General features: G+C 38.4%; 1 protein-coding gene across 3 annotated transcripts in view; it reads left to right on the forward strand.

The window, feature by feature from the left end:
• Nucleotides 1–26,018, forward strand: part of TP53I13 (tumor protein p53 inducible protein 13) — a 617,213-nt gene that overhangs the window by 449,106 nt on the left and 142,089 nt on the right. For all 3 annotated transcript variants that reach the window (XM_044054453.1, XM_044054452.1, XM_044054454.1), the window contains 2 exons: nucleotides 15,218–15,276; nucleotides 21,937–22,015. In XM_044054453.1, coding sequence (XP_043910388.1) covers nucleotides 15,218–15,276; nucleotides 21,937–22,015 — 138 coding nt within the window. The remainder of the gene's footprint in view (nucleotides 1–15,217; nucleotides 15,277–21,936; nucleotides 22,016–26,018) is intronic.

Raw genomic sequence — 26,018 nt, forward strand, 5'->3', positions numbered from 1 at the left:
CATAATTTGGCACCTATTAGTTTGAATAGGACATCACCCAGACCGGGTAATTGTAATGGCAGTCGAGCCATGGGAGGTGTGGCTGCAGGCACTTCTAATAGTTCGGATGCGGTAACAGCTATTACCAGCCTGGTTAATGGGAACCAGCCGGGAGTTCAAAGGAACCTTGTGTCGGGAGCAAGCGGAGAAGGTTTGATTGATCAAAGTACTAATATTCCTTCCATTGCAGCATTTATGAACAATAACAACTTTTTTAATAGCGCATATGAACACGGTAATTCTTTTGATGCCAATGATGAACAGGAGACTAACAATCTTTTGAACAAAATTAATGAATTTGATATGAAACTATATAAATGTAGGAAGCTTCAGCTTGAAGTTTCTACTTGCAAGAGTGTATTACTATGAAAATAATTCCTAAAGGGCTTAGGCAATGGCAGTATCCAGCAGGACTCATTAACGGTTCAGTTTTCCACCATGAACATATTGAACTGTTTGACCGTCAAGGTTTAGAATTTCTGCAAGCCCTCATCAATTTTTATAATACAGATATTTGTGCCTTAAAAACTGAGTTGGAAATGTTGGACCACCTTATCAAAAATCACAATGACTTTTCTAGCTATAAATTCGAATATTGTAGAATTTATGCTAGTATCGAAACAGCAATAAATAAACTGTTAATTACCAAAAGGAAAAAGATTGCTAGAGACATTAACGATTATTCTAAAAAACAAGCTTATCCTAAGCCACCCTCAAACACACCTTCTAATACATCGTTTTGGCAAGTTAATGATTCGGGGGCTGGCAATAACTTGAACAATGAGAATGGAACAGTTGCACCACTTAACTCAAGCCCCGTGGTTGATAACAGAGTTAATCAGCCACTTAGGCAGAGTGAAAGGCTCAACAGTAACAGTAACAGTAATCGTAGTAATAATAGTTCAGGGCACAACTATAACAGCAACAATAATAATATTAACCATTCAAACAATCAATCTGGTAATCTTAATGGTAGGGGAGGTGAATCTAACCAACAGGTTTTTCAGTCCAACAACAATGCCCGAAACAGCAACCGGCAGTACAACCAGAATCGACCCCAAGGGAAAAACAAAAGGAAACAGAGGAGGAGATAGTATGTGTAGATATCGTGAATCATGGCCCAAGAATGCATATTAGTTCAAACGGTGACTTTAAAATATTTAATTACACCGTTTTGGACGTTCGTTAAGAGATGATTGATTTTCTTTCAAAAGGGCTAACTTTTGTTCCTAGTAAAAGAATGGACATTGCCAATACTCTTATTGATCTTAAATTGTATGTCCGTAAGCTCAGTTTAAATTTACTTATGGACAACAATTCGAGTATGGTTCATTCTACCAGAGTTTCCAGTTTGTTTAAACCCCCCAGTTCATCCTGAGCTGAATATATTTGAGAAAATGTGTGAAGCTGACTTTAGAGCTATCAAAGACTAGTTCCAACAAAGACCCACGAGATATAACACAAACATACTAGAAAATGATTGTATTAACTTGTTAAATGAATGTGACATCAGAGTCATGAAGCCAGACAAGGGGGGGGAGGTCTGGTTTTCATGGACTACAATGTCTATGTAGCTAAAATGTTTAAGCATCTTGATACTGTGGCATACATAGAAGTCTCTTTGAATGAAGTTAATGGAGCATATATTAAGATTAGAGCAAATTTGGAGGATCTGTTTTAGAAGGGTCTCTTGACATAGATTTATATCATTATTTACCTATGTTAGCACCTGTTACTGCAGCTTTATTTGGCACCCCAAAAATTCATAAATCTTTGATTGAACCACCCTTCAGACCAATAGTCGATGGGCGTGGGTCAATTACATATGGGTGTGCCAAATATATAGATACCCTTCTAAAACCGTACCTGGAAAGTGAGCCACAAATTTGTAAAGATTCGTGGGACTTTTTGAAGAACATTAGTCAGCTTGAGTTTCAGCCTGATGGATGTTTTCTTACAATAGACATCAAGGATTTATATACAGTAATTCCTCAGAAAACTGGTATTGAGTGGGTTAGAGAATTCTTACAAAGAAAGTGGAGAGTAATACCATTAACTTAATAGAGGCACTCTTAGAATTGGTTTTGAATAATAATTTCATGATGTTTGAGGGTAAATTTTATTTACAAAAATCGGGGGTTGCGATGGGCTCCCCATGTGGTGGTAGTTTCGCAAATGCCATAATGGCATTTTGGGAACGTAATTTATTATTTAAAGATCCATTATTCATGAATCATGTCTCCTGGTATACAAGATACCAGGCTGACATGTTCTGTATTTGGAAAGGAGATATAGGCCAGATACCAACATTTATTGATAATATTTCCAAGACCACCACTTTTCTAGAATTCACTCATGTTATAGGTGAGAAGTCCATTAGTTTTCTCGATGTTTTTCTAATTAAAGACAGCTCAAAATCTTGTTGTAAAAGTAAAATTTACAGAAAACCTACATACTCAAATTCATTTCTCCACTATTCAAGTCATCACCCTTATCAGAAAAGGGCAGTAGTTGAAGGGCAAATGGTTAGGGCTGCCCGTATGATTACAAATGACACAGATTTTGATTTAGAATGTCAATTATTAGAAACTATGTTCCTCAATAGAGGGTATCCACTTCATTTAATAGTGGCTATTAAGAATGAAGTTACTCACAAAAGAAGTATTGGGCATTTTAGCCCGTTGTTGGCAAGCCAGGAAGAATTCCGGGCCGAGATTTTGTTAGATAACACAAGCCCTGAGATAAATATGGTTAATTTACACCAATTGGGAATGGTTCAGCAGAACATAATTCACCACACTAGTTTCCTCTCCACTTTTTCTTCGGATCATGCTCTTGTTAGAACGGCACTATATAAAAATTGGATTATTATAAAAGGTAATGAAAATTTGTTAAAGAGATTGGGCTGTGAACCTAAGATTACCTATAGGAGAGGGCAAAATCTAAAGTCCCTTTTAGAAAAGAAGAGAACTGTACGTCAGAATAAAATAGGAATGTTTAAGTGTGGGAGGTGCCCCCAATGTAAATATATAATTGTTGGCAGTCAAGTTTTTATTAATAATAAAATGTATAAGTTGAATTACAAATATAATTGTGAAAGTACAGCAGTAACATATGTAGCATTATGTAATGAATGCAATGCATTCTATATAGGCAAGATGGAAAGGAAACTGAAACAACGGATATATGAGCACAATTATGCCATTATTAAAAGAGATGTTAATAATGCACTTGCCAAGCATGTGATTGACCATCCCAGTCACAGTTTTAAATTTGCCATTTTGCAACAAAGAACACTAGGCATTAGAGGGGGACCATGGCAAGTGCAATTGGAAGTAGATGAGTTAAAATGGCAGATTAGATTGGGGGCTCATACTTTTCCGGGTCTGAATGAGAATGTATCTATTAAATGCATTCTTAAACTGCTGTCACTGAAAAGATATGTATTTATTTGCTTTGATTTGACTTATTTGGTTTATCTGCCATTCACACTTTTGGGACATAGAGTTGGTCGAATTTGTGATATTTTACATATTAAATAATACATTTTCTGATTGGGTTATTTATTGATATTTACAGTATAGTTAAATTATTGAGGTGTGATGTGTTGACATAATCAAATATTGCGCTTGTCATTATGTTTAACATAATATAAAGTTGGGTATTTACTTGTACCGAATGCTGCATAACAATTTATATTAATATACTGATTTGAATAGGATAAATTTTACATTCATTTATATATATATATATATATATATATATATATATATATATATATATATATATATAAAAAATAGAAATTAGTTTATCTTAATAGGTTTGTTCTTATTAGAACAAGGTTTTTTAAATTAGGATAACTTATTAACGTAGTATGGTGCTTGGTTGCTTATTCTTTGTTTTTATTGTGTGTGTTTTTTTTTTTTTTTTTTCACTTATTTTACGTTGATGTAATGTGTCTTTAAATCTCTAATTGGGATGTTCAATTAAGTATAAAATGAACTTGTTTGTTGCTTGTAACTGTTTTGTCTGAAGAAGGCTGGTTATTTTCTAGCCGAAAGCGCTCACATTAAACAGTTTTACTTGAAGAATTAAGTAATTTTATTTTCTAAAAGTTGCCGGCTTTTATTGTTTCCTTTCACTTTTTACCAGTTTTACGTTTGAGGAGTCAAGGTTTTGTGTGTTTGTGTGTGTGTGTTTTGTGTGTTTTGTGTGTGTGTGTGTGTGTGTGTGTGTGTGTGTGTGTGTGTGTGTGTGTGTGTGTGTGTGTGTGTGTGTGTGTGTGTGTGTACATGCATGGGGACATGTCAGTGTGATTTACACCAAGTACTGTAAGAGATTTATATAACTACCAAGTAATTCAAATTAGTGAATTGCACATGCTTGGGTATCAGCCCCGTACTTTTCATGTTACAGTCACAAAGGACTTAAAAGCCATTAAATGATATGACCAGAGGGCTGACAAGTAGCTCACCTTGTTGTACCATCATAGACTTTGTAAAGAATGAATAGTCATTAAGCAGGAAAGGTATGAATGGTAACTAGTCAGACCAACAATATTAAAAAATAGTGCTTGTTTACAAAATAGCAGCGGTAGGGACACAGATTTAATAAGTAAATTTACAAGAAGTTGCGTATACATGGCAAAAATAAAGCTGCTCCAAACCGCAAAAATACTGATCCAGAGTGATCAGACAGTCCCCTGTAACTTGCCTGATTGATGAGATTCTCATCTCGTTTTGACTCATTCTTTGTCTACACATACAGGTACCACCCAGGCAAATGAGAAATATATTATTAATCCTGTAAGGAAGGGGACTGGTGCCTTCCTCCTTAACCACAACTCCAGTCTAGTTTTAAATGGGGGACAGGGTTTACGGAAGGTGATAGCCCCCATTACAGATGCAAATGACAATGTACAGCTTTTTATGTCTGTTATATTTCACATTCACCACCTAACCTAAACTGTTTAAAAAACACTGAATCACTGAGCAGTCAATTCATCATGCTCCTCTTTTTACCTTCTGAAAAGGTAGCACTTGCAGTGCACGGAATTGAGTGCTGTAAGATCAGTTGGCGAAGCAGAGTATGTAGTTGCTTTAGGCAGCAGGAGTAGGAAAATTGTTATTGTTCATTTGCTCAGTCTGTCAGTATGTGTAGATATTTTGCTGCTTAGTGGTCTGCAGGCATAGAAGAAGATGTAGTCTCTTCACTTACACATGCAGGTGGTAAAGAAACATGATTGAAACAAAAAGAGGAAATGGATGTGTGAGTGGAAAATTGTCTTGGGGAAAAGTTTGTTTAAACAAGCACCTTATTCAAATGGTGGTGTTTGCATTTTATAGCAGTTGGACATAACTCATCCTAGTTTTCTTACATAGAATATATTCTGGTGAGTTTACTTCATAGGTTCATAGGTTAATACTAGGTTGTTGATTTGATGGACCATTTGTAGCCTAGCTACAAGATCCCAATTAGAATTTACCAATATATGAGTTAATGTCTAACCACATGAAATGAATTATATTAAACTTGGTTTCGAGCCATTTCCAAAATGGTTTGAAGGGCCAAACTGGGGATGTACTTTCATTTGGGCTGTGCAGTCACCGAGGTTTTGCTTAAAAAGGGTCTTCTATTGACTTCCAAGAGGAGTGCGTTTCATAAAAGAGAAATCTTCTGAGATAGACATCTATCTTATGAACGGGTCCTTTTTATGTTTTGGTGGAAGCTTAAATCTCTTTGAGTGTTTAGGCTGATGGTAGTTCTGTGGATGAGTTAGTTCTGTATGCTTGACCGCATTCACCTTTCAAAAGATGAGAGGAAATGGAAAAGGGGGGACTTTAAAGTGGTCGAGTTAGTTCAAGGAGGACATGCCCTCAGTTGACTTAGTACGAAAACACTGCTTTTTCCTTAGCTAGGTTATATGCCTAGACAAGTATGTACAAAAAGGGGCATTATACTGTGTTACTGGCCTGATAAGGGAAGAGTAGAGGGAGATGGTGGCTTCCTTAGATGTAGAAGACTTACTTGTGGTGATTAGCACACACTCCCCCTTCTAACTCACCTCATCTGTTTGAACTCAAACCCATCTCCACTAACATTATAAAAAAAACTTTTGTCCAAACTTAAACCTTGCTCTAACGCTCCCAACAATATTCCCTCTTCCTTCCTAAAATGTGCTGCTGATGGCATTGCGCTCCCAATCAGCATCATTATCAACCAATCCATAAAAGAATCCTACGTCCCCAAACTCTGGCACTCAGCTTATATTCTTCCTCTTCGTAAAAGAGGCATAAATACCAACATCTCAAACTTTCGCCCCATTGCTTTGCTCTCACCAATCTCCAAAATCCTAGAAAAATGCATCCACCTCCAACTTATGCCTTTCCTGACCCAAAACAATGTTCTCACTCCTACCCAGCATGGCTTTCTATCCAGGCCATAGCGCAATAACTGCTCTACTCTCTTTCCTAGAAACTGTCATTCAAGCCTGAGATTCAGGCCACTTAGTTTCTACTGTTTTACTCGCTATGTCTAAAGCCTTTGATACTGTTTCCCACAAGCACCTACTCTGTCATCTCTCAAACCTTAATCTCTCACATAATGCTCTATCCTGGTTCTCCAGCTGTCTATCAGACAGATCACAGGCAGTCAAATGGAAGAAATCCATCTCTTCCTTCCTATCTACCCCAACTGGCGTACCACAGGGATCCATCCTTGGGCCAGTGCTTTTTAAATCTTCATCAATAACTTTCACACTGCTGTTCCTGATGCTAAAATCATTCAATATGCAGACGATTCAACCTTAGTCTGCTCTTCCTCAAACCTCTCTTAATTGCTGACTAAAACCCAAACTACCTTCTCAACAACTGAAAATTGGATGTGCCAAAACTATCTCTCTCTCAATACAAAATCAAAGATTCTACTGTTCCCTCCCACAAAGACCCTCTCCTACGATAAAAACAACTTCAAAGTCTATAGTCAAACCAACTCACTTATAGAAGTAGTCCCCTCTGCCAAACTACTTGGCATTACTGTAGATGAACGCCTCAAGTTTGATATTCATATTCAACAAAATATTAAGAAAACCCACCAAAAGCTAGGTATGCTGTATAGGAATAATCACTTTCTCTCCAACTCTACCAGGCAAACTCTGGCCTCAACTTATCGTCTTCCTTCCTTATTATATGGAGCCCCTCTCCTAACCAACCTGTCCTCCTTTATCACCTCTAAACTAGAAAACTGCTACAACAAAATCTCTAAATTTGCCTCTAAATCTAAAAATACCACCCATCCACTGCCTTAACCCTACAATCCCTGAATTGGCTTGAACTCCCAAACTACCTAGACTATCTCCAACTCACTACTGCACATAGACTCATATTTCACCCAACAATATGTCCCGCTCTAACTAAAATCCTTCCCCCTTATACACCCAACAGAGCTCTCAGATCTGAAAATCAGAACTTAATTACTATCCATAAACCTAAACTTCCTGCTGGCCAACTTCTACTGTCTTTCTTACTAGGCAAAAAAATGGAATTCTTTTCCCTCCACACTAAGAACGATACCAAACTCAGAAAACTTCAAAACCCAACTTTCAAACACCTGTCCACTAAATGGAAATGTACCTGCCTTCACCCAACCTAATCCAAGGGGGTTCTCGCTCTGGTTCCCAAGCTCTACAACTCTCATAGTTATCTTCCTATGAGCCTATCTAAGCTCTCAACAATTTCTATAGCTTCTCTCTAAGCTCTCATCTCCTACAGCTACCCTCACACAGCCCAGCCTTGTAAATATTGTAAGTAGCATTCTACTGTTGATGTGTGTATGTAAAGCGTATTTACATTTTCTTAAAAAGGTTTGTTATGTAAACTGTTTCCAGACCTAACCCATATCTGTTTTCTTCAAATGAAACTGTGTGATCCCTATCTTCAAGCTTAATGAATTTGTTAGCTATGCATGATATTGAATGCATTTATGAGTAACTATTCTACATAAGATCTTTAATATTAACTAGCATTTGTATCTAAATTGTGTAATGCATCTTGAAAGCTTTTCTCCCCGGGCCTACACTGAAAATGGGTCAGTTCGGCCCAGTGGACTTCCCCGGTAATCACACTGCAAATAAATAAATTAGTATGGCTGTATGAAAGGGTTTCCTAACAGTGGATACATGGTGGTCAAAGGAGAGTTGTCTGTGAAAGTGCCCAAGATCCTAATGACATAGTCAATTTTTAAGGGAGGAGTTACCTTTGAAACTGGAGTGTGGGTGCACAGGTTTGCCAAAGGCCACATGCCACATTTCTTGGCATTTAGTTTGAGTCCATGGTCCAATCACACCTTGTTAGTGTATGTTTGTCCCACTTGAAAAATTTGGATGTCAGTTTGGGGATTTATGACGGCTCTGAGTTTACAATCATCAGCAAACTTCATCTGCCACAGGCCTTTGGTGTCATTGAGGTAGATACCCAAAGAGGGGTGGTTCCAGCAGTGACACCTGGAGGACACCACTGGTAACTACTCTCTTTAATGAGAGTGTTCCTCAAGCACTAATATGTTGGGTTCTGTCAGTGAACCAATTTGCTATCCATTGTGTAAGATAGGGATTTACTTTTAATTGGATTAGCTTATCAGTACTGCCAGAATGCAGAATGGTAGCAAATGACTTGCCCAAGTCCTGGTATGCAGTGTGGATGGATTAGTTTCAGTCTAATGCCTCACTGACTTGTTCAAGAAAAGTCCACCAGGTTTGAGGCAGGATTTACTTATAACTGATGCAGAAAAGTTTGGGTCCAGGATTTAAAGACTGCCTATGTCCTTGCTAGTAAGTTTAAAAATTATGTGGTCTATTGCTTTACAGAAAAGGCTGGTGAGGCAAATGGGTCTGTAGCTACCCAGATTAGTAGTTGTTCCCCTTCGTGGATTAGGATAATTACATACGTTCTCTATATCTCTAGCATGAGTCCATTGGAGAGACTGAGATTGAATAGACTAAATAACTGGTTTACCAGCCAATATTTGATGTTGACAAGAAGGCAGCCTAGCACATTATTCTGGCCCAGGGAGCTAGTGTTTTTTACCTTAGAACGAGCACTTGGTACTTGCTTGGAGGATAGTAGGGGTGGTGTAGGCATGTTAATATGCTGTGGAAAGTTTGGCATAGAGAAGCACACTTGTATATGTACATATGGGTCCATGTAAATATATCTAGACGTTAGATCTTGAGAGTGCACTTTGTGACAAAAGGCATCACAAAGTGCATTTATTAAGAATGCGCAGTATTGAAATTACAGTTACTGAACACTATCACAGAGTTTTTATTTATTTACACATTTGTTGAGTGATTAATTACAGTGGTCTTATGACCCTTTTCAGATGTTTATGAGGTTATGTAGAGTTGCATTATGAAGTTAAGTTCAGTGTTACATAGATTATCTTGAAGTTCAGAATGGTATGATTATTCTATGGCATATGACAAAGCAAAGTGCTTTTATGTGGGATCTTTGCCCATCATTAACTCTGCAATTGCAAAACACTAAATGAAATTGTAAAACACAGGAACAGTGAAGCACTACTGGTTTGCTACTGGACAGTGCTCTGGCAGTGACACCACCATCTGAAAATAGGACACAGCATTAACACTGAATCATTGCTTGTGCTCTGTTAGACAACACACCAGTAGGGATTGCAACAGTACACATTCAGATGCTGTTTCTGATGTACTCCTGTTCGATAATTAGATACGCTGAAGATTTGAACACTTGGTAAAACAACTGTAGCATCTCACATTCAATGTAACGAGTGTTTGATGAGTTGCAGGGATATTTCATATTTTTGCATGCTCCAAATCTGGCCATGAGGATCAAAGTCATTTTTGGATGCATAACGGGCTAAGGGAGAAATACAAAAGTTTGCCCATCAAGGGGTGAGCCATGGAACAGAAGAAGACTCTGTTTCTCATTCTTTGATGGTAAGGCTCATAGCAAGATTTTGCCAGTGAAACCTTTTCCAGTGTTCCAAAGGAAAATGCTTGAGAGAGAGGGGAAAAAAAACGGGAGTTGACTAGAAGAATCGACAGTACCTTCGACTTGAACTGGAGTCAGGAGATGGGGAGGTGGAGATGAACAGGAAGAAGATCAGGGAAACTGAAATTAGTAAATGTGAGACTATAAATTATCACCTTTCTGAAGTATGATTTTACAAGGAAGTGACTGAGAAAGGTTGGATTTTTGTTGGCTGTGGAGATGGTAAAGACCCATCAGACCCAGCTTCATATAGGTCCATTTCAGTTGTAAACCATGATTGTAAAGTGTTTATGTATATAATAGCTGAAAGAATAGCAAAGGTGTTACCAAAATTGATAGATATGGATCAGTTTGGTTTTGTGGCGGTAAGGAAAGCATTTGACAATAATAGAACACTGGTGATCCAGAGGGAAGCAGAATGTAAGAAAATACTGATGATGATGATGGGTCTGGATGCAGAGGACAGCATTCGACAATAAGATGGGATTTTGAGTCGGGCAATGGAAGCAGTTGCATTCCCTTATACAATAGTAAGTGAATTAGAAGGCTACATGAGGGATCAGAGGCAAAAATTAAAGTTCGAGGGTGTCTAAATACAGGAACCAGGTGGGGTGTCCTCTCCCCTTTTTATGTTTTGCAAAGAAAATAAGGGACTCAGAAATTTAAGGATATAATTGGTATGGTAGTCAAGAAAAGTTGGCTTTATTTGCAGACAGTATTATTTTGTACATGATAAAACCAAGAAAACGACATCTCAGTGTTGTGGAATGTTCTGATAGTTTCATTTGGGGTTTTTTTGCAATATAAACTTAATGCCAACAAAACAAAGACTCTGTCTGTAAAATATGTACCCACACATGAATTGGTTCAGCAATACTGATATTAATGAGGGCACAATAAAATTAAGTATTTAGGATTATGGGTTAAAAAAGGATTCTGTTGTGGTAGCTAAGGATATGTGAGAAGAAACAAAAACAAAGATAATATAAAAGCTGAAGTGAAAGTTAATAGAATGGGAAGAAGCTAGAAAGACTTTTGGACTGCATGCTTGAGGCTCTCTTCCCTATCAGGGATTGATATCAAAGAATAGGCAAAGAGAAAGGGGTCGGGGAATCCCAACTGAAAGACCTGTCTGGTAGAGTTTTTAGTTGAATCCAGAACAGAAGCTGCTGTTAAAAAAAAAAAAAGGGATAATTAGTAGGGCATATAAAATATTGTACAATAAATATAAGAATCAATCAGAGGAGGTTAGAAAAGATTGGGAAGAGAGATTGGATAAGCAGTTCACACTGAAACAACGGGAAAACATGTATATGGCTCCTAAATATGCAGCAAAGTGTAGGAGATTTCGGATTTTTGCTGGGAAAGTATTTGCATAGGTTTTTTTTTAAAAACCCAAGCAGACTCCAAACAATTTTTCCTCAGGTGTGGTGTGATGGGAAAGAAAGCGGTAAAAGGAAACATGTTTTGAGCGTGCAATGAATTGACACATTTAAAAAATAATCTGCAGAGTACTGTGTCAGAAATATTGGGTGAACAAATGGGTGTTACTGAGGAAATGCTTTTTTGAGCTGGGATACAGGATCTGAATTGCCTGGACTTAGTAAGGCTTTAAGTTTAACTGTGGCAGCTGCCAAAAAAGCAGTTACTTAAAAATGGAAATGAAAGTCTAAACCTACTGTACCTGAAGTAGTGAATATTATAACGGAGATAAAAACTGGAAGTTTGATCTTTTAGAAAAGGTTAGGAGCAAATTACATAGGAAAAGTGGAAATTGTGGAAACAATACATTCAGAATAATATATTGGAGGAGGAGTGAGGTTTAAAAGAAGGCAGGAATTGAGCAATTTATGTAACAGTGGATTTATGATTGTATTAAATAATTTGTGCTGTATAATTGTAACTGTTAACATTTTTTTTTTTCTTTTACGTAAATATATGTTTGCCTGTGTGCTAAATGTTAATTCAGTAAATGTGTTAGAAAAAATGTCCTTCATCCTCCAGGAAAATTATTCTGAAGACAGATGGATACAGCAGCTTGAATATCACACCTACCCCTTGACTTGACATTTCCTTATTGCTGAGTAATTTTTTTTTCTTTTCTGCCTGGTTTACATTGCATTTATTTTTCTTTTCTGACTGGTTTACAGTAAATAATAGTTTTCCACAACCACTCGGCTGTCTTCAAATTTTAATTATTTTGCCCCTTCTGCCACAGTTTTGTCAGGATCAATTCTTTCTGATGGTATGATTGCATCTTTTTTACAGGTCTTGGTTGCTTTGTCATGGCCAGGTTTTGAGCATACATTCAATTCACACTTTCAGTTAAGAAATCCTGCTGTGAAATGTCATTCTAATTGCTTATTTGTGTTTTCATAAAATGAATACATTATTTGTGTTTTCATAAAATGAATACAGTCTGTTCCTTACAGTTTCTGTGGTACAGCAGAAAATCTCAGATTTTCTGCGCTCACTCTGTCATCTAACTCTGCCATTTTTTGAAGCAGCTCTTCTTGAGAGGTCTAATACTCAGCCATCCGTTTCTTCATTTCAGCCTCTGATTATCTGGTTAAAGCTTGGGCGGCCACGGTGGTGCAGCGGTTAGTGTTGCCACCTCACAGCAAGTGGTTCTCTGGTTCGATTCTCGGCTGGAGTGCCTTCTGTGTGGAGTCTGCATGTCCTCCCTGTGGTCACGTGGGTTTCCTCCCACATCCCAAAGACATGCAGTAGGTGGAGTGGGCGAGGAGCCTGTTTCCAGTGGAGAGCTGGGGAGAAAAGCACCACAAACTAATGATAAAAGTTAATTATTCAAAATTCCAGTAAGTAATATAAATAATACAGTACAAGCAGTAAATATAGAAGCTTTTGTGCAGGCATCTCTTGCTGTTTGTGCAAGCATCTCTTGCTCATAATAGCTTGCTGCAACCTGTTGTTTTTGTATACTATTACACACTGTACCTACGTACTAGAGGGCTTTGTAAATATATTTGACTCGTATCTGCTATGTCTGTGTTATCTGGAACTTTTCTCCCCAGGCCTCCACTGAAAATGGACATATGTCCAGTCAGACTATCCCGGTCAACAAATGTAAAATAAATAAGTAAATAAATTTGTAACAAATTTGGGATGAAGTTAACACTGAAAAAGTTGACAGGTCAGGACATGAAAAACCAAGTTTAAGGACATACGCATTGCTGAATACAGAGATAATTGAATGACATGATTCTGTATACATCCCCGTTCTGACTTCTGGTCTTCAGTTTGCTGACTGCCACAAGTCTTTGGCTGTTCATTGTGGATGTTAGTAGGTGGCTGGTTTTATCATTTTGCAGGAATCTTTTTTGCTTTTTTCATTTTTGTCCCTTTTCTGGCCATGGGCATAGTTAGGAATTCAAGATAGACATGCACTTGCAAACAGTCAGATCATTTGGCAGAACATTATTTCACCTGGCATGAAGCTGCAGCCTTTAATAAAGGGTGAACCAGACACAGAATGGTCTGTGTCTTTATTACAGGAGAGATGTTCATTACCCCTTGATCCTCCCCACCCTATCTGACTTTTAGATATGTATTGGATACTGGGAGAACTTAGGTAGTCACTGGCAGAGTTGGCCACCCTGCCTTTATGCAAGAGGGCAGCTGAGGAAGGGAATCTTATTGCCTGAAGTGATTGCTGGTGTTGACAGTCAGACTTGTTCAGTTTGCACTTTACTGAGACCTGAAAGCAGATAGGAGGAGAAAATGGCTTATTTTCTCATGTCCTGCTCCTTCCCCATTCCATATTTTGTGTGAGTAAAGACAGACAGCATCTGCGAGACAAGCTTGAACATATAGGTATGCATCCTGTGACTTAATGCAACACAAGCGTGGAACTAGCAAGAAGGGGGGGATCTGTCGATGAAGCACTGTCATCTGTATTGCAGAAAATTATTCAGAAATGTATGGTTATTATGAGAGAAAATAATCAATGGGAAGTTCCCATGTGAAAAAAAATGTATAAAGTTTGCAGTCTTTGAATCGGATTGAAAATTATTTGAAATGCAGTAACCTATATATAATTTATAAAATGTGCTTATTTATCGTGATTTCGGTTGTGTGTAGAAATGTGTATGTGAAAATATCTCCAAAATTTCAGCATGATGAGCACATACTAAGACACCCCTGCAGTAGAAGTCCTGAACCTGACTGTAAAATTGGACTTACCCCAGTAGGAAAAACAACTCTTGCCCACTCCCCAGCTACCACTTTAACACATAGTCCTACCCATTTTTATGGGTACCATCTTTGTGTCCCTTGAAAATAGTCTGCAGGTCTAGTGAGACTCACCCACCCAATTAAAGGGAGCTGTGCCCTAACTGCCGTTATTTTTTTCAACTTAATGACCCCATGATGCATTATCATATCTTGTTAGGTCTTGGCCTTTAATTAAAGTTGCTTCTTTCCTAGTACAGCATCCTTCTTGTAGTCCACACACACACACACACACATACACTATTCCTGTCTTGTCCTCATCCCCACAAGTCCTGTGCTGAAGTCTCCCATCCCACAAAACATCTGCTGGCAGAGTATTCTTTTCACAGCGGTTGCTGCTGACTGACTAAATAAATATCCAGGAAAAGAAACAGCTGCACAGTGTTATGCATGGTAATTTGTTTGTGCTTTTAATCTTTCTCTGTAATCTTTACTAATAATCCTTTTGGAGTACATGCTGAGTTTTGGATTTCTCACAATTCATGACCTATCGCTTGCATGTTTGTATAGGAAAACATGCATTAATGTTAGAGTTTGCAGAAGAGAACATGCAGATATTAAGATTAAAATTTGCATGAGTGGTGGGATGTTTGAGAAGACCTGTTCTCTGTTAGAAATTGTTTCAGAAGTCTCATAATCCGTACTTGAGATGAATTTTTTTTTTTTGAGAATATCTGTAGGACACTGGATTACTGTACCGCATGTCTCTGTTTGGGAAATAGAGCTTGCTGGCTACATGTTGTCTAGTGAAAACATAGATGTACAGAGATTCCTTTGTGTATTAATTTACAGTGTTTCTTAAGGTGGCATGATAGCGTATTTGTCTGTTTAGAATAAATGTTTTTGTCAATTCTTAGAAGAAATATAATGGTATGGTTTATTTTTATTAATGTCTTCAGAAAGCAAAGCATCTGTGCATGGAAGAAAGGATTGTATACAACGAAACAATTCCAAATAGGTAAGAATGGCATGTACAACAATAGTGAAAGTAACACTCTACCGCAGGACCATTTTTTTTTAAAAGGTTCTTACTGTATACACCACTGAGCTGTTATGTTTTCAGATATGTAATGCGTAAGCACCACAAACCATTTCAAATGGGATGTACTCACCAAAACCATTTTTATACCTTGGCTGCATATAGTAAGAATTTTATTCTGGGCTAGAACTATATCCTTTGTATTAGAGTTGATTTATTTATTTATTTGCATTTTACCGACTGCAGTAATGTGACTGAACAGAGCTCATTTTCTTTGAAGGGCAGAAGAGCAAAACTTCATGAGTATTGTACATGTATAATAATAAAAATGTAGTCAGTATCATATTTAATATAACCTTACCGTTCAACAAAAAATGGTTATATCAGCCTGTGCTTCTGGTGTAGAAGGAATAAAGTCCTGACTGTGGCCCATGCGACCCGAGTCCAGTTACTGATTTGAGCACACAGTGGTGTAGGCCACGGAGACTGGTGTCCCATTTTCAGAGGACTCGTCTGGTTTTGACCGGAGCCAAAGCTGTCTTGTGCATGGAGGACATGGGCTGGGACCTCCAAAGCCTGTAAGAGTAGTCCTTGCTACCACATGTGAGTGAGTGTGCATGCAAGGAGTAGAGGAGCATTGCTGGTCCCTGTGGTGATGCAGGTTCTAATTTCATTACCAGATGGTACTATTACAGAGATAATAAACACCCTAAGTTGATGGGGTGCTAGTATGGGCATAAACAACCCTCATGGCTGCCAGTTTGATGGCTTCCCCTGGGTGTTTGTTTCCTCCATACAGTACTTGGTATGTCCTTCATACTGGGAAATGAATGGAGCTATGCTTGATCAGGGAGATGGCCTGATGTTGGGTGGGGCAGAAAGCACCCAGCAGAATTAAAAATGTGACAGCAGAAGAAAACGGTCCATAAGGAAGGTTGTGCTGAGCTTTGGAAGAATTTAAATGCATTGTTTGCAGTTTACAATACTATATGTAGATTAAGTACAGATTTATAAAAAAGAAGATGGTTAAGAAGAGGAGGGATTTATTACAGTTTTTTTTTTTTTTTTGCATCCTAGTGTTGCAACTTTAATTCTGCTAGTCACCTATCCTAACTAGTAAACTCCAAACCTGGTACTGCCCCCACCAGTGGATTTTAGTGCTAGTGGTGGAGGGAATGGGAAGTAAATAGCAACATTGGTCTACTACTATCCCTTGAGTGGAACCACTGGGCAGCTTGGAAAGGGGAAGCAGAAAGTAGCTTCTTGGAAATGGAGAAGAGAGGGTGCTTGCTGTGTCATTGTTTGCTTGGACAAGGCTTTTCTTAGACCCTGTCATGCTGATGATAGATTTCTAGACAGGACAGACCCTATGAAGATTTGCCAGTTCTTTGCCTTAGGCCATCCAGACCTCTGCTGTCATACATGCCTAGCCCATTATCATTCCTAGCCCTCGGCTGCAGTTTGATGAACGATCTGCTTACATCATCACAAAATCTTCTCCCAGGACATCCCATTCTTCTTGCTAGCCCCTTCAGGTGCTTGCGACAGTAATCAAATTAGGCTGCCAGGGCCATAATCAAGGCTTCATCCCTTTACATTGCAGGACTGCCCAAGAGATTTATTATAGTATATAGTAAGAAATCCTTGGTCAAGGACATTGTATATACATGCTATAAATTATTTACTGTAGTGCATAATTTTGTTGTTTGAGAGCAGAGACTAAAAGGAGGGGTGAGATTAAGAGCATGTATTTCTGAAAAAAAAAAAAACATGTATTTCTGAAGAGGGTAAAATGGGGAGGAGTAAAATAAAACAGGAATTTTTTAACTTTTTTATACATTTTCTGCACCTGTTGCTTGTTGACCACAGCCTGTCACAGCCAGTGGTCCCATTTGCCCCCAATTTATCACCAAAGTGAGGGTGTACCGGAAGGGACTGTTATTTAAAGTCATTAGAGGAGGCTGAAAGGTTTTTACCGTAGCCATATAGTCCCATAGTCATTCAGCTTGTGGAGCCAGAGGGGGTCATTCAGTGAGCTGTCTACACAAGCAGCCCTGCCCCGTCTCTTCAGGATCATGCAGTGGTTTCACCAGTCTCCACTAAAGAAATAACACTTCCTCTCACCCCCCACCCCACCCCCCCAAAGAGGCTTGTGTGCCACATCCCTTTAGTCCCATGTTTTACTGCCTGGCTCCTCTAGTGTGTGTCAGAACTGCTAGTCAAACCCTGGTTGACTGGGTCCTCCAGTGTGTTGGACCTAGACTTCCCTGTGGATTGATTGTACATATTGTTATCTCATCACCTCATATCTTAACTATTAGTTGTTGAGTCTCATCTTTCTCTCACCTTGGCATAATTAAGTCTTCTATCTGTGCTCTCTTGGTTTATACAGTCCCCTGCTTATACACATTTTCATAAAATTTCTGAAATACAGACATAGGATCTCTGCTTCGTTTTAACTTTCTAAGAGCAATAAATCTGTGACTATTTTTTGACCTTTGTGCCCTCCCACACAAACACACAATTATGTTGGTGCTTTGCTTTTAGAAAGCTGGTTGAAGATGAGGTTTTCTGTTGATGTGCAGTTTCTTAAGGATATGAAGGCTGAACCTCAAATGTCTTTCATTATTTAATGACTTCATCCGCAGTGGCTTGCTAAAAAAATATTTTTTTTGTGGAAAAGATCAAAACTACGAGTCAAAAGTCTGCCCCACCCCAAAAAAAAAACTGCAACAAAGATTCATTACTTCTCTTCAGTAGCAGTTATGTACTGTGCAAGCGTGGGATCGTAACTCCCATATGCATGAGCAGTACATTAGAAAACTCAAAAGAATGAGAAACAGCACTGAACACACTACAGAGCTGTTAAACAAAGACATTATTTAAGAAAGGTAAGCAATTTCTTAAGTAATGTCATTGTATAATAGCAATAACCGACTCCTGAGGGTGTTTAATGCTGGATTTATCCACTGTTGGCTTTATTTGATCACTCGGGCTGCACCCTTATGATCAAACCACATCAGCTTTGGGTAAATCCAACATTACCCCACATCCAGTCGTGGGTCCTAGCTTAATTAACTGGTTATATTTTTTATTTTTTGTGAGTTATGCATAATAGAATGAGTGGTAAACTAACACTTTTTATTCTGGATTTATAGAATGGTATTTATTTGCAGTATGCAGAAGACAGATTTGAGAGAGAGCATAGTGTTTTATCTGACATAACAATAAACTCAGTAGAGACAGATGGTTTGGCTAACTTTTAGCTTTGTGTAATGGGTGAAGTAGAAAATCTGCTACGTTTAGTTTGTTTGGCAAAGTATTTAGCAAGGTTACATCTAAAGATTTAGCAATACTAATTCTCTAGGGATAAGCAAGTAGGAAGTCCGAAAGAGTAGTTCTGTAATCTGAGGAAGAGTGACACCCAGTTAACTACAGGAAGATACTGAATTGTGTAGCCTTTGAAAAGCAAGATTGCCGTCAGCATTTGACCTGAGTGAGTAAGTAAATTTATTTAAGGGGCAGCTTTTGGATCAGAGGAGAATATTGTTCAAGTCTTGCAAGCTTAAGTAATCCTGTATAAAGTAATAATAATAAGTTTGATCTTTCCTTGACTGGTGCTGTTTTGCCCTTTTGAAGGTATCACAGTGTTTTTGCATTTTAGATGCTAGTAAAACAAATCTGCAGATACTTTAGAATGAATCTGCCGGTCATGAAGATTTCTAGATGATGCAATAACCAACAGGGAAGAATGTATGCATGCTGTTTGAGATGATGGAAACGTCTGTGTGGTTGATTTTGCCTCAAGTGACAAGACTATATATTTTTTTCAGTTCCTGTATGGCACATTAGCATGCTATTAAATGTTAAGATGCTGCATGTGAATTCCCAAGGCTATTTGAAGGGTTATGCCTTATAGCTTCAAAGGTTTGATCACCAAGAAGTTTGATGGATGCTATCACATGCTAACACTTTTAACTTCATATACATACTTGTATGCCTACACTGATTTCCTTATAATACAGTTGGTTACAAAATTGCTGAACACTATCCTGAGAGTCACTGGGTGCAAGGCAGAAGAGTTCATCCACATTGGGATACCCCCATCATCGGATGCATACAGTTACTCTCACACATTATGCATCCCTGCTAGCAGTTTGAAGGGATGCCGCTTCATCTGTGGCTTGTCTTTTAGGACATGGGAAGAAACTAAAGCACCCCACAGAAACATGTACCAGTGCCGAGAGGATGTGCTGACTCAACACAGAAGGTACCCCCAAACAAATGTTTACACGGTGAGATGATATGGTGAGGCAGCAGTGCTTCCTGTAGATATTTGCATTGCTCTTCTCCATTAAATGCCTGTTTTGCCGGCGGGGGGAGGGGGGGGGTTCAAAACCAATCAAACGTATGTATACTAATTCTGAGTTTGCTATAGCTCAATGAAAATGTAGTATTATAAGGAAATGGCCTTGGCCATTCATTCTGTACATTTCAGGACTGGCTGTAGTGGTTCTCAACATTTGAAATGGTTGCCACACACGTGTGTGTGTCTCTGTGTGTGTGTGTGTATGTGTATATATATATATATATATATATATATATACATACACACACACACACACACACACACACACACACACACACACACACACACGTATCTATATAAACATAATGCGTTTTTCTGTGTATGAGATCACCAGATATGGTCGATTGTACTCAGTGCATTAAACGGGTCGTTGACAGTGTGTCAGATTGTACAATCCCCAGTGTTGGAAAATATGCCCTTTCCCTGGTATTGTGCGATCTCAGAGCTGGTATATATAATTAGGGGGGTGCAGGGGGACTTTCCTCCCTGCCTAAAAAGTTTTTTTTTTTTTTTTTTTTTTTTGCATGTACCAAGAAATACCCTCAATACATATGTATTGCAGTGTCAATGTTTTGTTGTTATTAGGGATGTCGACATTTGAGTCTGTAAGTCATACTACTGGTGCTGGTCAGTTGTTCAAGTGACAGTTTTGTCTAAATAATTTTTGGTGGCAGAATGTGGTTGAATGAATATTTGGTAGTGTTAGCTGCATCAAAAGCAGGAAGTTTGAATTTTTACTGTGATGGTAAGTGGAATGGGAGTGTTTGTGCGTGTTAGTGAGGGGTAGCTTAGGGTATAGATTTTGTGTGTGTTTTGCAGTGTGTGAGTAAGCTTCTTAAATAGCATTTTATTCAACAGTGTGTTCATGAATGTTTTAGACTGTGTGTGTGAGTACTTGTGGGTCAGGATTAGAGTAAGTGGTAAGTTAGGGGGTTATATTTAGTGTTGTGTATATGTTGTTGCATGTGTGTGTGCCCGATTGTTTTTTGCCAGTGGTACTGTTAGGGAAACTGGCAGTTCTTAAATTAATATGTAGGGTTATAGTTTGGGGCAGGGGCATGATTAAGGTTGCACACATGAGTAAGGAATGGCCGTAGGGCAGAGCTATCAGCCAGTCCTCTGTCATGTAACTTGCGAGAAACTGCCTTGAAGCTTTGTGTGCGCGCTTTCCACTAAACCTGCACCAGTGTAATTTATTCACGACTAAAATTACCTTTAAGAAGCAATGCTTTTCATGTAGATATCACCAGTGGAGGAATAGCTTTTTAATTAATTTTTTTTGAATGGGATGGCAAAGAGGTGAGGCATGCTTACTCCATGGATCATGTATTTTGCTTTCATCTTGTGGTGCTGCTACATTTGCACATTTTGTTTTAGCAGTGACCCTCCGGAAGATATTTTGGTCGCCAGCCGCTTGGTTTTACTCCTCTTACCCTCCCAATGGTTTTTATCCACTTAGTAACCCAGCTTTATTACTGTAGGAGTCTGAGATGAGGCTCAGCTGCCATTTGGCTGTCCTAAGAGCTGGTTAAGAGTGTCTGGTTTTGGCATACGTATACTTGAATCCAACATCAGTCCCTTTCATTGTCTTTAGGATTTATGACCCTTTTATATTTGTCCTCTACAAGAAGGCGTCATCCATATAAACTACACATCCAGGGCTGGTCTGCAGTCTCTTTAGGGATTTCCTGCTGTGTAACTCCTTCATCCAGATGCTCATTCCTACTGTTCTGAGCTTTCTCCTCAGGTGATGAGTCTACTGCTCTGAATCTAGGCCGTGTATGCCCTTGTCAAGGCTACAACCTGTGCCAGTGATTTTTTTTTTGTTGGTTACCCTTGGTCCACATGGTACCTTCCTAGCCCCAGATCTACCAGCCATCTTCCTTCCCCCAGGACTATTCCAGTATTTTCTGTGGTTGTCTGTGGTGTGGGTCCTGAGGGCATCCTGGGGGCTTAGCCATCTGTGCTTTTGTCATTGAGTGGTCTTTTTGTATGCTGTTCCTACTTTCTTTTTCCCTGCCCCCACACTCGTAGACTATGTCCAAGGGCAACTCCCTTATATGGACCATGTCGTCCCTTAGAGAGTTTCATTAAGCTCCCTCCCTCATCACTCCTTGCCAAGCTATTTGTCACATCTAAGTAGCTTTTGTCAGGACTCCAGGGAATATAGGTTTTGAAAATATTTACAGTTCAGAAAAGCTAGGAAAGTATATACTGCTGCATATCTGAATACTGGTCAGAAATTCTGATAATGTTTCCTATTTTTACAGTGGGCCACATCGTCCAAAATGGGCAAAGTATGGTGAATATATCTACTGTCCACCTCAGCGCTGGGTCCACAACCTTGAGGTGAGTAGACTGAAAACAGAGGTCCAGGACAGTGATTAAGCAGTGAAACATGCTTTACCTGGACTAGGTTTGTTATATCACTGAGTACTAATCTGCATGATGAAGAGGTGTTACTCTGCTCCTGTAAACAGTTTCATGTCCCATCATAATGCATGCAGCCGAAATGCAAGGATCGGAAGTAGAAATTTCAGATTTTTCATAGGGGAAGCATTAAGTTATGCTTGGTTTCTATCAGTTTCCTTACAAACTTAACACAGGCAGTATTTGTGCAGTGCTGATCACATACAGCTCTATAAAGGGACGCCTATGCAGCTACCACATATTCTGTTCCATTATTTTTACATTCTACACAGATTTTCAGGTCATCTGCATCAGTTCCAAGGAATGAAGCTCTAATAATGATCCAAATGTCCAATGTTTGAATCGTGGCCTGGTGGTTGTTTTCATGAAGGTCCCAGATAAGGAGAAGCTGATTGTTAACAGGCAGTGAGGATGAAAAAGTACAGGTCAACATACGCACTCACACATAATAAACATCTCTTAATTTTCACTTACACAAAACCATTAAGCTTTCATTTTTAAAATGGCAGAGCAAAAACCTGGAAGCTTCATTGACTTAGTGTTTCAATGGAAATATAGAAGTTGCTTGGCCCACCTAATCTTCTAGCCTGTGCTTCCCTACGTCTGGATAAAGAGTAAGTAATCAAATTTACTTTTGTCTTCTACACAACACAAAAAAATCCCTTTTTTGAAAAACAAATCTTCCCTGAAAAGAGAAAACAAAATTGGACTTGTGTTAGTTTCATTTTCATTCTGCTGGCTTTGTGTGACAGAATACTTACAACTTGGATGACCAGGGTTGATTAGTGACCTGATAGTTGTAGCAGCAGTGAGACTGAAAGCGAGTGGCTCAGACAGATTGCTCATCCTGGTGGCAGGGAGGCTTTCTGATTTGCTACACTGCTGGCACCTGTTAGCAAATGGGTGTACAGCATTCAAGATATGAGCGGTGATATGTACCTGGCTCTGCCAAACTGCACAGCTTTACAGGTGGCTTATATATGGGAGCAGTTTATGATGAAGGCATTGCAGATCCTGCATATGTGAGCATACGCATCAGCTCCTGAGCAGAAGGTAGTTTTGATTTAACTCATTCAGTCCAATGGAGCGCAGGAAGTTTACACATTGTGGAGCCTAAGCTTTTTGACAGAATCAAATTATGTCCTCACATTTCAAACAAATGTTCATATTTCTGGAACCATAAGGGTTATGAAAGAAGTATAAATGGGAAAGTCTTCAGGATAAACTATTTTTGTGGTGGTATAATTCTTTAGGTTCTAGGTCTTAAACCAAATTTTATAAGTCACAGTAAAAACAGGAAGTATTACATTTGTAATATTTGTAAACAACTTACAATATCTCAGCAACCACTTAAGTTATACACATACTGAGAGCAACATTTTTTTCCTCTAGCTGAGAGCTTTCATGTGAGGCTAAGACATTCTGTATGTGTTACTTGGTTGTTGAGATATTTAGAAAAATGTGAAAATTATATCTGTATAAATTAATATCATAAAAACAATAGTTAATATATATTTACTTGTACTATACAAAAGTCAAATATTAATGCAGTTGAGTTTGCCATTGTGTAAGCTTTAAAGTGAAATATTTTTAAATCTTGTACATAGCATGGTTTTGGAATTACTGATGCATATATGAACAAGCAATGTTTAAAACCTAGAGTTGTCAGTAGGAGTTAACTGCTCAGATGTAATGAGTTAATTAAAAAAAAATGACTGCTTGGAATAATAATGTGTGAACATCCTCAGTTATCAGGAGCAAGGAAAAGGAAAAAAAAAAAACAGAAACGTAAAAAAAAATTTATTTTCCTCCCTAAAAATCGGTTCTCATTTTAATGTAGGTTTGATACTCAGTACAGATGTGTTTCATTTGTTGGATAAACTTTAAATGGATTTGTTTTTTGGGGAAAGGGGTGCTGCATAAGGTTTGGTTGATATTCACCGTTATATGTTCATCCTTGGGGCACAAATTTAAATCATTTAGGCATACTTCTTTTTTTGTTAGTATTGCACACGTCTCACTGTAACTTCGTGCTATTATCTGTATACAAAAGTATTCCTCTGTTGTACGTTTCTGTTAATTCCAGCTGTCTCCAAGTTTGGAACAAAGGATCAGTCCTAGGCAAGTGATCATAGAGACCTTAACAAGGCCTAACCATATACACCTTTAAACAGATACATTTAAAATTGTTTTCACCCTTAAGTATTTAATGGAACCCACCTTCCAAATCAAGCAGGTCTCTACTTGATACCCCTGATGTAAATTCACACCTACCCATGCAAACATCAGGACTAGCCTTAAAGACAGACAGACTAGTACTTTGCTTGACCTGAAGTGGTAACATTCCATAGGCTGGGAATACGTTGAGTTAGGAACCTCTCTCTCCAGCGAGAACTGTCTGTTGGTGTAAATTTAAGTCTGTAGTACAAGTGTTTATGGAGCCACTTGTTTTGTGAAGAAATAGGATGCATCTGTCATAGCTCAAAAAGCAAAACATAGGTTACCGCAGAGCAGCCAGTAGGTTACTATGTACAAGGAAAGTTGTGCTAATCTGTGAGGATGGTTGAATGATTTAAGGCCTTTTAGTGGTGCTTTTCTGGTATTAGAGTATTTCCATTTAAGTGATATACTTGGATTTTTACGTATACAAGGGGGAATTGCATTTGATGATGGGTCTGTTAAGAGAAGAGTACAGTGGTAAGATAACTTTGGATCTTGAAGATACTTAGAAATTAACTGGGCCAAACTGAAGGACTTCCTAACTAGGGTGTAAATATGAGGATTGAGTGAGAGAGGGTTAGCCGCATAAGTAGCCGTATGTCTTAAGATTGTATGTGTTTGAAGAGGAGTACCACTGAAACATGTGAAGTAAGAATAGCTTTATTGCTGAATGTTACTATGCTGAACTTCTTTGCTTTTAGCTTGACCATTTCCAGTACACCAGGTATGCATATATTCTAGCCTTTTTTGGAGCTGTTTAGCATCAGTGGGTAATAGAGCCCAGGTTGCAGTCATCAGTGATTGTGATCAGCCACACTTAAGGGATATTGGTTTGGATGTCCTGCAAAGTAAATGCCAAATCAGGGAAAAGTCAGCACTAGTTATAATTGCACCCCACTGGTTGTAATTGCACGGTCAGTATAATGTACATTATGTATTAATTAATTAGTATTGTGTCTGGCCTTGATGTAACAGCAACCCATCTTGATCCATTTATTTATCTTTAAAAAAAAAAAGTGCAAAATTTGGTGCTTTTTAGGTGATAGGAGACATATATTGTGTACCTGAGAAATAAGATGTAACACTGCAGATATTTGCACTGCCAGTGTGAAGTATATACTTCTAGGATTGTTTGTGGAGGTTGGTATAGAGTCTCACTACATTTTTAAAATTTATTAAAAGTGTTTAAAACCCAAACATCATTCAAAGATATTGCAAAACTAAATGCAAGTATCCTAGAGTTTGATGCAGAAGTAATAGTTTTACTGCATCCAGTGCAATCCAGGCTAAGATAAGCTATTTTACTTGATTTTTTGCACTTGCTGTTAACTGTGATTGCTATTGTTTGGCTGCATTTTTAAAGCATTTAATTCATTTTTGTGACAGAAAAAGTCACTCTTTCTGAAAAAGTCACTCTTTCTCTCTGTCTGTTGGTCTTTTGAACTGTTTGGTTTGTAAATCACCTTGCAGAAGGGTGATCTAGGCAGGGACTTAGTTGTTTGTTGTTGAATTGCACTTGAGTGTTTTCTGCTGTGGTTTTTCATTAGGAAGTCCAGGATCATATCCATCTTGAGGCAGAATGTGCTTGCCTGGTCTGTCTGTGGTGGGAAGCCCTCAGGAGATCTCTAGCATAGTCATTTATTGGCCAGAGTACACAGGAGTCAAGTTTTCAACTTTTTTTTTTGTTTGCTATAAATTAGGC

Source organism: Protopterus annectens, chromosome 13.part0 (assembly GCF_019279795.1).
Source record: "Protopterus annectens isolate FY-2018-M chromosome 13.part0, PAN1.0, whole genome shotgun sequence".
Lineage (NCBI taxonomy): Eukaryota > Metazoa > Chordata > Ceratodontiformes > Protopteridae > Protopterus > Protopterus annectens.